Source organism: Cajanus cajan, chromosome 3, assembly GCF_000230855.2.
Source record: "Cajanus cajan strain Asha chromosome 3, NIPB_CcT2T_4, whole genome shotgun sequence".
Classification (NCBI taxonomy): Eukaryota; Viridiplantae; Streptophyta; class Magnoliopsida; order Fabales; family Fabaceae; genus Cajanus; species Cajanus cajan.
The window spans coordinates 8399802-8414068 of record NC_138519.1 but is presented as its reverse complement, the minus strand read 5'-3'; the positions used below and the strand labels follow the sequence as shown (position 1 = coordinate 8414068).

Below are 14267 nucleotides of genomic sequence, written 5' to 3'. Positions count from 1 at the left end.
ACATGCTATCAAGTTGACCTTAATATTTTTTGAAATATAATTAAGACAAGTATTTAAAACTTTTGTGTTTACCTTAAGGAGACGTTTGGTATGCGAAATGTTTTTACATTCCTAGGAATCTTAAAGTCAAAATCTTAGTTTTCTATGTTTGGTAGTTATTTAAAATTTTTTTTCCATGAATATAATTTTGCGGAAACCATTTTTATCCTACTTTTCCACAAAAATATTCCCATGGGAGGGGGTGGGAATCTAACTTTTCCAAGTTAAGGGAAAAGTTTGATGTATATAAAAAGATCACGGTATCTTTTTTAAAAGAACATAAAGCCTCTCTCTCTCTCTCTCTCTTTCTCCTTCTATTTCTCTTTCTCTCTTTCTCACTCTTCCTTTCTCTCTCTCCCTCTTTCTTTCTTTCTCTCTCTCTCTCTATGTTTCTATTTCTCTTTCTCCCTCTCTCTCACTCTCACTCCCCCCTCTCTTCCTCTATCCCGTTCCATCTCTTCCTCTCCCTCTCCTTCTCCCTCTCTCCCCCTCTTTCTTTCTCCTTTTCTCCTTTTATTTCTCTTTCTCCCCCTTTTCTCTCTCTTTCTTTCTCCTTTTCTCCTTTTATTCATCTTTCTCCCTCTCCCTCTCTCTCCCCCTCCCATATCTTTATTTCTTTCTCTTTCTTGTATTTCATTATTTCTTGACCTTGACAATTTTAATAATATTAATAAAGTTTGTTTTGTTTCTATAGTTTAATAGTATTTGTTAAAACTTTTTAATTAATTTATTTATTTATTTGAATAAAAATAAAATATATTTTTATCCTTCTTAATTATTAGGTAGCATTTTTTTTTGTTGAATTCTGTATTCAAATAATTTTAATTATAAGTTTTCATTTTTTTAAAAATAATTTAATATCATATTTATAATAATATTTAAGTAAATAAATATATCTAATAAATTTATTTTAATAAAGGATATTTTTGTAAAAAAAATATTTATATTCCCATGTATATAGTAATATAACTAAACATGAAAATTTTTAATTTTTAGGAACCTTATATGAATGTTTTCAAAAACCTTAAAAAAACATTATTATTAATTATCAAAACTTGGAGTTTTACAGTTATGTAAAATTAAAACCATAAAAAGAAATTTTTCTTTTATATAATTAAACCTTAAAATTCATTTTTTTTAATTAACATTAAACTTTAATTAGCTAATTATTGTGCAAGTCCATGTAGAAACATATTTGAACTCATAATCCATTTCAATACTTGCGAATTTAATGTGCTTGTCAAAATTTTAACTATTTTTTTTAAAGGGATAATAATAATAATAATAATGGTAATAATAATAATATAAATAATAATAATAATAACCAAAGTATCAAATATATATAAAAAATATTTCTAACCGAAAATAAATTTTTAAAATATATATTATGTTATTGTATATAAAAATTAAATAATTTAAATTATTATAAATATTATATTATATATTTTTGTATATTAATATATATATATATATATTTATTTATTTATTATTTTATGCGTAGTATGTTTCTCTCTATTTATATGTGTCTTATACAACATTTTATATTATATATATAAATTATGTTATTCTACGATATTCAATATTTATTGTGATTAATATATGTATGTATATATATAAGTAATTTTTTTTACTAATTTATTTTATTTACGATAAGTATTGTAATCTCATTTTTACCAAGGTCTAAAGTCCCTTCAAAGTTGTAATTATCAACAACTTAAACTTCTATAATGTCTCCCCTCACATCAAAAAATTATTGAAAAATTGTAATTGATATTTATAATGGGCTAAGCCCAACGTATATTTAAGACATTATCGATAAGAAAGTCGTCTGTAATTTACCAACGAACTACATATGGCTAAGTCCTTTGTAATTTAAAACATTATTGACAATCTAAAGGCCCAATGTAAATGGTTGACTATAATAGCAAAAAAAAAATATTTTTTTTTATGATCCGATAATAGCGAGAATTCTTATAGTGAAATAAGGTAAACCAACATGGAAACTGAAAAAATTAAAGTAGCAAGGAGTTATTATATGTCTCATTATTACATGCATCAACCAATAGAGACAAATTTCAATGAACACAATAACATAACTGGAACAAAGTCCGAAACAACTACACGTTGATACCAAGAGGACACTCGCATAACTGTACCCTCAGCTTCAACACTCTTTTATTGGTCAATTCTACAACACTATCATATATAGAATCACGCGATTGAAAAATTTCTCTTCCATTTCTTACTTAGCTCCATAATTTATATTGTAATCCTGCAATATAGTGCAAATCGAAAGCAAATCAAGTCAAATAATTATGTAATTTAAAATTAAAATTACGTGCTAACTATCTAGTTGATGGACCAAGTGAAAAAAAAAAAAAAAGGATAAGTATAAATGATTCATTATTGTTAATGTATTCAATGTTCACATTTGTACACTGAAGTTGCTATATATACAATGAATTAATTATTCATATATTGTTGGTGTAAAGTTTTTTACACCAGTAACCAATCATATCTTTTAAATTATTTTATTTTACTTTTATTTTATTAAACGAGCAAATAACATGATACTATTAATAGATATGATTGGTTGCCAATGTAAAAAAATTTCACTAACAATATATAAGTAATTAACTCATACAATTGTTGTGACAACTAACAACTAAAGAAAAACAACAAACTACGTGGGTTGAAGAACTTCAAGGAAAATAAATTTAACACTCACCTCACAAACACTTATTTGGGCATCTAGAACCATATATAATTAAGATCGACTATGTGGTGTGGAGAGTTAGAGTTTAAAGTTTGAATTTTATTGTTGTTACAATAATTCTTACAAATTAAAAGATTATTTGGACATCTATCCTAGTCAACATCACCAAACCCCATAACTTAAGTTGAAGAAGTCCAGGAAAATAAAAACATTTTCCCCTGGAGAACCCTTTAAGTAAGGAAAGATATGTAACCTTGGCTTATAATGATCCATGGTTGATTGTGTGAGCAATTGATTAAGTTTTTATGTTAAAAATGAAATATATGAAGGAGTAATGGTCAAATACAGTAATTTGTCAATGAACCTCCTATAGGTATTGTTGGGTAAGGTTTTGTCTTGATGAGGTGAATATTGATTCCAGTGAAATGTTCGCTGGATTACATCTCAAATCATCCCAATCAAAACATTGATGATATAATTAAGAAAACCATATAATTAGATCAAAAGATTTTTTCTTCAACAAGGATTAAATCCAATTTAAAAGCACCTCTATTCTGAAGAACAATTCAACAAACAATGCTATTCAAGATTCTCATATGATAGAGAGAATTCAGAATTGCATAACAGAACTCTTGCTTCTCATTTAATAGAATGAATAAAAAACACTGAAAAATTGTGAATGTACATTACTCTTTTTAAAAAAAAAAATGTATTAAATTTTTAAATGTGTAGACTGAAGTTGTTATTAATTACATACGGCTGCTTCCAAAACTTACAAATTAATAACGAAAAAACGCGGAGCTAACTATATAACACGTTAGTAATTAACAACTAATTAATTATCAACCCATGTTAGAAGTCACAAATTAACATGAATGCATACACCCCTCCCCTCTCCCTCCCAAAAACATGTAAAACTATAGTCACATATAAACTTTTCTAAAAATATATATAGCAACTAAAACTAATTAAAAAAGTTATATTATTCTATAAATTAAAATTAATTTATGTACTAGTTAAAAATAAATTTTTGAAAAAGTTGATATCAGGGTGGCCTGAAGGGAGTTTGGGGAGGTAATAGTCCTAGGTCATAGACTCATAAGGGGCAAAAAAATAATTAAAACAACTTTAATTTGAAGAGCAAAAAAAATTAATTTTTTTTCTAATGATGCTTCAACATAAATTTGCCATTTTTTCAACAATTCAATTCCCAAATTTCAATCGATCCTAACAAAGTTACAAAAGTTCAAATTTCTACAAAAAAAAAAAAAAAAATTTAACATCTATTCACATGTAATTTTTATATCTATTTAGTTATGAGTAGAAGAAATATTTTGTATGTAACAAAATGTATCAATTTTAATAAAATTAGGTGCTTAATGTTTTATTTAAAAAGAACATATTTAAAAAGAGCATATTTCAAAACACTTGTACATAAAAAGTCTACATCTATTATTTCGTATTGAGCTCATAAATTTCTGGATGAATCATAATTAATATAAGAGAACTTCTATGAATTAACTTATAAATAATTTTTTTTTTTTTTTAATAAGTATTCTTAGAGAAATTTAAAAATTGTTAAGAAAGGAGTGAATGATGAGTTGAACATACTTGGTGCAGTCGGTGGAGTTGCTGATCTTGTAGGGTATTTTGACGTCACATTCTGCTGGTAGTGAAGCTGCGTAATTGGCACTCACAGTAGTCTCACTGGCAAGGCTTTTCAGGCAGTTGCACGTGGCCCGGACATCGGTAGTATTCTTGTCCTCGTTGTAGATGTTTTTCACTCCGTCGCAGCACGATGACGACGGTTTTCCTCCGTTACGGAGGTAACTGTAGCACGGAGATAAGTAATTTGTCACCGTGCTGCAGCTGATGCTAGACGACGGTGCTGCCATGGGTGCACGTGCACTCAGAGCCACCACCATGCACATCGCTGCAACAACACATGCTACCCTGAGGCCAGCCATCACTGCTCAAAGGAACAAATGAGAAAGATAATAATGATGTAGTGTGTATTTTTGGAGTTTTGTTGCTTGATGGGTTGGTGGATGAAGTGGTGCAAGTGTGAGGGTTTATATAGAACATAAGATAGGGTTCATAGGGCATGGGAAAAGGAAAATGTTTAAATTGCATTTCATTTATCTTAAATGTTAATAATGGAAAAAAAAAAAGGAACAAAAAAAAGAAATGAGAATGATAGATGTAAATGTAATAAAAAAAAATAAGACTTAATAGTTTGGCAAATTTATAATTTTGATCCATTAAAGTTTTTATTGACAAAATTGGTCCTGTAGTTTTAAAAGTAAGTAATATTAGTTCATTTTCAACATATTGTTTAAAATTTTAAAACTTAATAGAAAATATTGATGAGTGTAAATAATATTTTTTTGCAATTAATTAGTCTAGTAGAAAAATAATAGTATTAAAAAATATTATTTAAATTAAAATAAAAAATAATATTTTTGTAGTAAAAATTAATATTGTTCTTTATTACATGAAAGCTAGTGTGATTAAGTAATTTTAAGCAGTGTCACTTAAGAATATGTTAACATTTTTCTGTTAAATTTTGTATGACATATTGGATGGATCAACATTATTTAATTTTGAAAATTAGGATATTAAAAATGTAAAAAAAAATATTTTTATAATAAAAAATAATGCTCTTTACATAGAAGTTGCCACTATGTAACTATCAAGTAATATTACTTATAGACATGTCAACATTTTTTTAATTTTGAAGATTATGAGACCAAATTTATAATAAAAAATAATTTTAAGACTAAAATTAAACATTTATAAAATTATAATAAAATATATATATATATATATATATATATATATATAAATGAAATAAAAATGATATTAAAATGATGAGTATATGATAATATATCCGTTTTCTATATATTAAAAAAATTATGAGAAAAAAAATTCATGATAATTTTTAGAACTTCTTTTCAAAAATTGAAGCTAATTTTTTTTAATTATAAAAATATTTTATAAAGAAAACATATTTTTATGAGACGCAATTCAATTATTCAATGTAATTTAATATATTATATATATCTTTCACCTTTAGATTATTTTAAAGAACTAAAATATATGCTTTTTTTTCAAAGTAATTATTTCTTAAAAAAAATTTATTAATTATAATAATAGTAAATGTATATCCGTGACCACCGGCCACGTGTGATCAATTAACACGGTATTGTTTCAATTTAATATATGATATTAACTTCGAAGCTTAAATATACAAATGTTTAAATATTTTTTTTAAAAAAAGTTTTATTGCATATAGTAGTTATATTCTACTAAAATAATATTGTTTTTCGATAGAAAATACTCGAATTCTATAAAATAAATAAATAAATAATAAATTAATAGCTGGTGCAAAAATAGGTGGTGCCCACATAAGCTGAATGCATGCAGTAGCCTTTGGGTTGTTGGTATGTGTATAATTTAATGTTGTATGGTACGTGCTCTAACCTTTGAGCACTTGGCTTAATATGGGACATTCGATTCGCTGCTCCAAAATATATGGTGGAATCGGATGATTAAGACATGGTCACATGTCATTGTTTAACTCTTTGTATTTACTTATATTTATTGGTTACCAACCTCAGTGAGCAAAGTACTCCACTTTTTATTTTGGTGAAATAGCAAAGTACCCCACTAATGATCATAGGGAATTCCTACATTGTTTAAAAATTAATCAATCCGATTTAAGGGTCCACGCGGATGATACACGGTTTAATTATGTAACAATAATGTTTAGTTATATGTTTTCAAAAAATATAATTATAATTTTGTGACTTTTTATTTTTAAAAAACTTAATTTGTTATTATTGAAATATAATTGTATTAATCAAATATGAATTTATTCATTAATTAAAAATAGAAGATAATTATCTGTATTTTTTTTCTTCGATATAACTAGAATGTTTAATTTACAATGTTTATATTTCTGAATTTGATAAATTTTTATAGAATAATTATTTAATCTAATGTGATGCATGGATAAGTTATATGTGTCAAAGATATTTTCTAAGATTTTAAAGACAAATTTTATCTCTTTAAAATTTTATATACTATTATGTATATTTATTTATGTTATTTTTTATGTATATTTATTTAGTGGGGTGTCCCTAACCTCATTTATTTACTTAATCTATGATTATTTTATCCATATTAATTATTAAGGCGTTCATATTTTATATTGTTTAATTATTTTATAATGATTGTCAATTTTATTTATATCATTAGTATTCTTAATATATTCTTTTACGTAAATATATTTATTGTAAATATATTTATAATCAACTATGATATAGTTGTGATATCTTGGACCCGTCTTGTTATTTCTTCACATATTTATGAAGATAAATATTGTTCTATGGCCATAGAAAATAAAGTTTGAATTATTTGTAGCTGGAGGTTTGACCTTGGGGATTTAAATGAGTAAGAAATGAAGGTGAAATATCCTATTGTTGGTTAAGGTGAAATATCCTTTTGTTGGTTTGTATTGTTATGATGCTCATTTATCCTGACTAGTCACTACAAGTATAATTCAAATTTTATTGTATCATGAAAATCTAATATATGATATATATATATATATATATATATATTTATATATATATATATATATATGAGGTTAATATTGATTATAAATAATTTTTTTTATATTCTTTTGAATTATTGTATTTATTGGAAATTGTTCTTACTTCTCTCTTTTCTTTGTTTTTAAAATTTAATATATTATAACATAGATGGATCTACCGGCCATACCAGGTCCTTTTACAGTTGTTATTACTGCTGTCCTACTTGGGAGAAATTGGAATACGGAGGCTATTTGATGAATCTGTTATAATTTTATTTTCCAATCATATTATTTCAATTTTAATTTTCTTTTCACTATCAATGTAGTTATTGTAATAAAAGTGGAAGAAATAAATAATGTGTAAAATAGTAAATTATTGTAACTATTTTAGTACGATATATCATGTATTAAATTCACAAAATATTTTTTTTCTTTATCTTTATCTTCATTAAAATATTGTTAATGATATAATTGCGAAAATATTATATAAGAAAATATATAATTATTATTATATAAATTAGGCGTTACATTAAGTGGTATCAGAGCAGGTCGATCCAATCGGCCGTGAGTTATGAGTTTACCGTGCTTGTTTGGTAGAGTTTATAGTTTTTAGCGAATGAATCCAAGGAGGTTTTGAATGTTTTGAGGAAAGGTCAAAGTGTGCATCTTTGTTATTTTTTTTATTACATGATTTGGAAGTTATAAATTATTCCTAACTAGGAGGCACTGCCACCTTTACTGGAATTAATTTATATTTCCTTTATTACTTTTAAATCTTATTATATGATTTATTAAATTTGATGCTTACATATTGATTTTTATGGGTTAGGTTGTATGAGGATTTTATTTTAGTTTCTAAGATCTCTGTGCTAAATATGTAAGTTGTTTGGTTTAGGATTGTAGGAAGAAATTTAAATAATGATTTAGAAGTGTTTTAAGGTATTTTTTTTGTGGCTTTAGATGTTGATACACTATTGTTGTCTGGTGTAGGAGATGTTTTGTTGTGTCAATACAAGTGATATATTGACAAAATTAGATTTTTGTAGTCTTCAGGAAAGTGGTAGCCTTGGATGTTATCTTTCTAGTGGAATTGGAATCAGGTAAAACGGAGGTCTAGAACTCCAGTATAGCTGCTTTGGTAATCAGAGGTATAGTTGTAAGCGCTGAATATCTTCGTTGTGGTTTTTGGAAGTTTTTTTTAGCTAAGAAGATGATCTTTTTAGAATCTCATGTTTTCATAAGGGTTGTAGCTTATTTTCTTGGGATAGGTTGAGATCATTTAAATGAGCATAATTCTTTATGTACCATTTCTTTGACAGTTATTAAAGGAAGATATATGATGTATTAATGTTTTTGGGTGATTAGGCAATGCAATGATAAAAACTTATCTGGATATGATGTTCTGAGGTGTTGAAAGATTGTTTAAGGTTGTATGATGTTATGTGACAAAAAATTTGGTTCATGTACATGTTATACGTTGTAAACGGTAATTGATTCATACATGCTTAAGGATGGTATATATGAAGGTTTAAAGTAGGTCTTCTAATATGATTTGATATGCATGTATGTTGATATGTGGATAGATGACCTTAGGGATCAATTAATGAATATTTGTGTGTTTAGTGATATTGACCTTAGGATGTGATATCATCATATTGGAATTAAGGGTGTAAATATATTTAAGACAGTTTTATGCCAAGCTATTTAAGTATGAATTTTTAATGTATGAAGTGAATTTTCTAGGTCCTATGATTTCTAGTGGAGATATAATGTAGACCTATCTATGATAGAAGTTGTGTTTAAGTGGGAGATACCTAAGTCAATTAGTGAGGTTAAGAGTTTTCTTGCATTAACTTATTAATATAGGAGATTTATTGAGAAAATTTCTAAGATAGCATTACTTTTGTCTAGATTAACCAAGAAGAGAGAGTTGCCTTTATGGAATAGTAAGTGTGAAAGTAGCTTTCAAACTCTTAAGAAAAGATTGATTAGTGTTAAGATTACTGGACGCTAGTAAGTCTTATGTGTTATATAGTGATACTTCGAAGACGGGTTTGAGTGGATCGTTATGCAAGAAGGAAAGGTAGTGACTTATATTTCTAGGCATCTAGGTATGGAAAATTCATGAGAAAAAATTATCTTACCCATAACCTTGAATTAGAGATTATAATATTTACATTTAAGATTTTGGAGACATTACTGGTATGATTCTAAGTTTGAGATATTTAGTGATCATAAGAATCTTACATATCTGTTTGATCCAAAAGAGTTAAATATGAGACAGAAAAGATAGTTGGAAACTAGTAAGGATTAAGATTTTAACCTTAGTTGTTATTTGGAAAAAGCCAATCTGGTTGTCGATACTTTAAGTAGGAAACTTCTATATATATCTCCCCTTATGGTTAAAGGATGTATCTTTTAGCTCACATTAGGAATTTAAGTTTGACTTGTGAAATTACTCCTAGTAGTGTGAAACTAGGTATGGCTCGAGTAAAGAATGGACTATTGAAGGAAATTAGAGAAACATAATTAGTTGATTCATTTTGATGGCAAGACATGAGACCATAAGACAAGGTAGTAGATATGAGTTTGCCTTGGGTATAGATAGGGTGGTAAGACTTTGAGATTGATTTTACGTACCTAGTAAACTTACGCTTAAATACTTGATCCTTGGAAAGGGTCATAAAAATTAAAGTAATATGGTGACAAATGCCTTAAGTAGGATGATCATTCATCTATCATTTTTAATAATGTAAGGGTTGAATTTGATTGAGGATATTAGAAACTTAAGCGTGATGTGTGAGCTCACCCTTAGGAGCATTAAATTGAGTATGTTGAAAGGACTAATAGATTAATGGATGTGATTAGAGGACCTAAGAGTTAAATCCTTTCTTAGTAAGCCAAGTGGAAAAGATTGGTAGAGGTATAGATAGCCCTTTATGCTTGGAAGTTGATAGTATTTTGAGGTTCAAAGATAGAATCTATGTGCTTAGTAATCTCGAATTAAGGAAGATGATCTTATAAAAGTACTTTTAGTATTCATTTAGGAGATATTAAAATGTATCAGAGTGGCGCAGCGGAAGCATGACCTAAGGAGAAAAGAGAAGTAGAGAAGTTGAATCAAGGTGTGGAGAGTGAGTTTAGATTTGGAGTGGATGGAATGTTGAGATCTAAGAATAGGTTGTACATTCCTAGTGTGCCAGAGTTTAAGAGAGCAATCCTAGAAGAAGGTCATAGAAGTAGTCTTAGTATCCAGCCAGAAGTCATTAAGATGTATCAAGACGTTAAAAAGATGTTTTGGTGGCCTAAGATGAAGAAGGAAGTGGAGGAATTTGTGTATGCTTGCTTAGTATATTAGAAAGCTAAGGTAGAATACCAAAAACTCCCAGATTTATTGCAACCTTTAGACTTCCTAATTTGGAAATAAGACTCTGTATCTATGGACTTAGTTATAGTCATGTATGATATTCTTAAGAAATTTGATCTTATTTGATTAATGGATAGGCTTACCAAGTTTGCTCATCTTGTACTTATGAACATTAGACATTTCTTGGAGAGATTGATAGAGTTGTACATCAATAAGGTAGTGAGTGCTACATGGGAATTAGAAAGCAAGATGCAAGAAATTTATCCATTTCTGTTTTCAGATAAATTTCGGGGACGAAATTTCTAAAAGGATGGGAGAATTGTAACACCCCGAAATTTCTACTATTATAATATCAATTATTATTTATTTTTATATTAATGAATATTATTTTTCTTATAGTTGTTTTAGTCAATTAAAAGAGGTTTTTATAAAATATTGTAAAGGTTTTTAATAATTTAAATTATTTGTGAAAATCTTTATAAAAATTCTATTTTTTTACCCTGGAACGGGCTGTTCCAAAAAAGTGGAACGGGCCGTTCCAAACATTGAAAATAAGATATTTTTGAAGTATTAGAACGGGTCATTTCAAAAGTGGAACGGGTCGTTCCAAATTTGTAAAAATGCCTAAATGGGTTTTTTCGGAACGCGCCGTTCCAATGTAGTAAAAAGACTCATTTTGATTTCTCCAGAATAGGCCGTTCCCAAAGGGAAACGGGCCGTTCTGGAATTCTAAAAATGTCTAAAAAGGTTAGTTAGAAAAGGGGCGTTCTAGTAAAGGCCAATGTGTGTAAAATGAACTTCAGAACGGGCCGTTCTGCTTTTTGAAATGGGCCGTTCCAGTTGAGAATTTTCCATTTGTTTGAAGGATCTGGAATGGGCCGTTCCGAAATCAGTACGGGCCGTTCTGGGTGCGTCAGAATGCCTATAAATAGGGGCATGGGAGGAGAACCTTATCTCTTTAAAATTTTATATACTATTATGTATATTTATTTATGTTATTTTTTATGTATATTTATTTAGTGGGGTGTTCCTAACCTCATTTATTTACTTAATCTATGATTATTTTATCCATATTAATTATTAAGGTGTTCATATTTTATATTGTTTAATTATTTTATAATGATTGTCATTTTTATTTATATCATTAGTATTCTTAATATATTCTTTTACGTAAATATATTTATAATCAACTATGATATAGTTGTGATATCTTAGACTCGTTGTAGCAACCTCGGTCGCGACGGGACGGCGAAAAATAAATTGAAAAAGAGGGAGTCGCCACCAATGTTATTTTTTACGGAAAAACATTGGAAAAACCATAAAATATAAAATAATCTACGAAAACCAAATTTTTGAGTTCGGGAGTCGATTACGTGTGAGGAAGGTATTAGCACCTCACAACGTTCGTCCTAAGACGATTACCTTTAATTAATTAAACTAATTATTTATAATTTATAAAAATATTTATCTCACTAAAATAATCAAATATATTTTATTTAACTAATTTAAATTATGCATTGAAAAAAAGGTTAAAATTATTATTGTTATATAAAAAGAAGGATAATATATTTTTTATTTTTTTGGCTCGACAAGATTTAATTCTTGCTCCTACGTATCTTCATGCGTAATGAAGAATCAGAGTCACGTAGTTCTTTGTAGAAAATATTTGTGTGTTGATATTTTTAATTAAATTTTATTTTTGTTAAATATAGGATTCTTGAACTGTCTCAGCTCATTCACCTAAAAATATAAAATTGACCAAGGTGTACACCAAAGTCAATTCAATAAAATTGTAAATACAATTATTGTTATAGATATTATGATAAAAAATTTCTTGGTTGGATATTTTAGTTTTTTGGAGGAAAAATTTAAAGATAAGCTGTCACAACTTGTACTTTAAATTCAAAGATTAAAAAGATGTCACATCTAGTTAACCATTCCTCCAATAAAATTTTTGATACAATAATTTTAGATATTTACATTAAATATTGTAAAACTATATTATGATATTTAATCAAATTTTGAATTTAAATAAGGACTAATAGCAGATATTACTAATATAAAAATAAAAAATAAAAAGAAATGAGTTTAATATACTCACAATTCTTCGCTACAGAAGTGGGTCTCCTTCTCTGGGTTACCTCTGGTCCAAGGTGGAGATGTGTGTGGGAAGGGTGTGTGTTGGTGTCCTTTGGGAAGGCCAAGGGGGGAGAGATGTGTGTGTGGGAAGGGGAAGGGCGCTATTTATAGACTTTCTGGAGGGACCGGAACGGCCCGTTCTGAATCCGGAACGGCCCGTTCCGGGGTGGCAATTTTACTCACAACGGCCATTTTCGGAACGGCCCGTTCCAGTTTGGGAACGGCCCGTTCCGGGCTAAGTTTTTAGGTATTTTGATAGTTCGGGAACGGCCGTTCTGGCCTAAAAATTAGAGGTATTTTGGAAGGTTGGAACGGCCTGTTCCAGTTTTGGAACGGCCCGTTCCATTTTTGGAACGGCCCGTTCCGGGCTAGAAATTTAGCCCTTTTTTGGAAGGTTGGAACGACCCGTTCTGAATCCAGAACGGCCCGTTCCGGGCTAGAAACTTTAGGGCTTTTAGGAAAGCTGGAACGGCCCGTTCCAGATTGGGAACGGCCCGTTCCAGGCCTGCAATCTTAGTACCTTTTGGAAAGTTGGACTGGCCCGTTCTGGTTTTGGAACGGCCCGTTCCGGGCTTGAAATTTTGTCCTTTTTTATTCTTTTTTGCATATACCTATTTTTCTATTTTCTAAGAACAAAATTAATATTTCCCGGACGAAATTGGGTTACTACACTCGTCTTGTTATTTCTTCACATATTTATGAAGATAAATATTGTTCTATGGCCATAAAAGATAAAGTTTGAATTATTTGTAGCTGGAGGTTTGACCTTGGGGATTTAAATGAGTAAGAAATGAAGGTGAAATATCCTATTGTTGGTTAAGGTGAAATATCCTTTTGTTGGTTGGTATTGTTATGATGCTCATTTATCCTGACTAGTCACTACAAATATAATTCAAATTTTATTGTATCATGAAAATCTAATATATGATCTATATATATATTTATATATATGTATATGAGGTTAATATTGATTATAAATAAAAAAAATTTATATTCTTTTGAATTATTGTATTTATTGGATATTGTTCTTACTCCTCTCTTTTCTTTGTTTTTAAAATTTAATATATTATAATATAGATGGATCTACCGGCCATACCAGGTCTTTTTACAGTTGTTATGACTGCTGTCCTACTTGGGAGAAATTGGAATACGGAGGCTATTTGATGGATCTGTTATAATTTTATTTGCCAATCATATTATTTCAATTGTAATTTTCTTTTCACTATCAATGTAGTTATTGTAATAAAAGTCGAAGAAATAAATAATGTGTAAAATAGTAAATTATTGTAACTATTTTAGTACGATATATCATGTATTAAATTCACAAAATATTTTTTTTCTTTATCTTTATCTTCATTAAAATATTGTTAATGATATAATTGCGAAAATATTATATAAGAAAATATATA

At 28.2% G+C, this 14267-nt stretch overlaps 1 protein-coding gene across 1 annotated transcript; it reads right to left on the bottom strand.

Moving 5' to 3' along the window:
* Positions 1 to 2043: 2043 nt before the first annotated feature.
* Positions 2044 to 4818, bottom strand: LOC109816190 (non-specific lipid-transfer protein 1). Its single transcript, XM_020381087.3, has 2 exons — positions 4367 to 4818; positions 2044 to 2311 (listed from the first exon to the last, which is right to left on the bottom strand). The coding sequence occupies exons 1-2, from the start codon at positions 4720 to 4722 to the stop codon at positions 2299 to 2301; spliced, it is 369 nt and encodes a 122-aa protein (XP_020236676.2). The 5' UTR covers positions 4723 to 4818; the 3' UTR covers positions 2044 to 2298.
* Between the last annotated feature and the right edge of the window lie 9449 nt (positions 4819 to 14267).

Excerpts from the sequence above, each read along its gene's own strand:
- LOC109816190 (XM_020381087.3), bottom strand. The coding sequence starts at position 4,722 with ATGGCTGGCCTCAGGGTAGCATGTGTTGTTGCAGCGATGTGCATGGTG.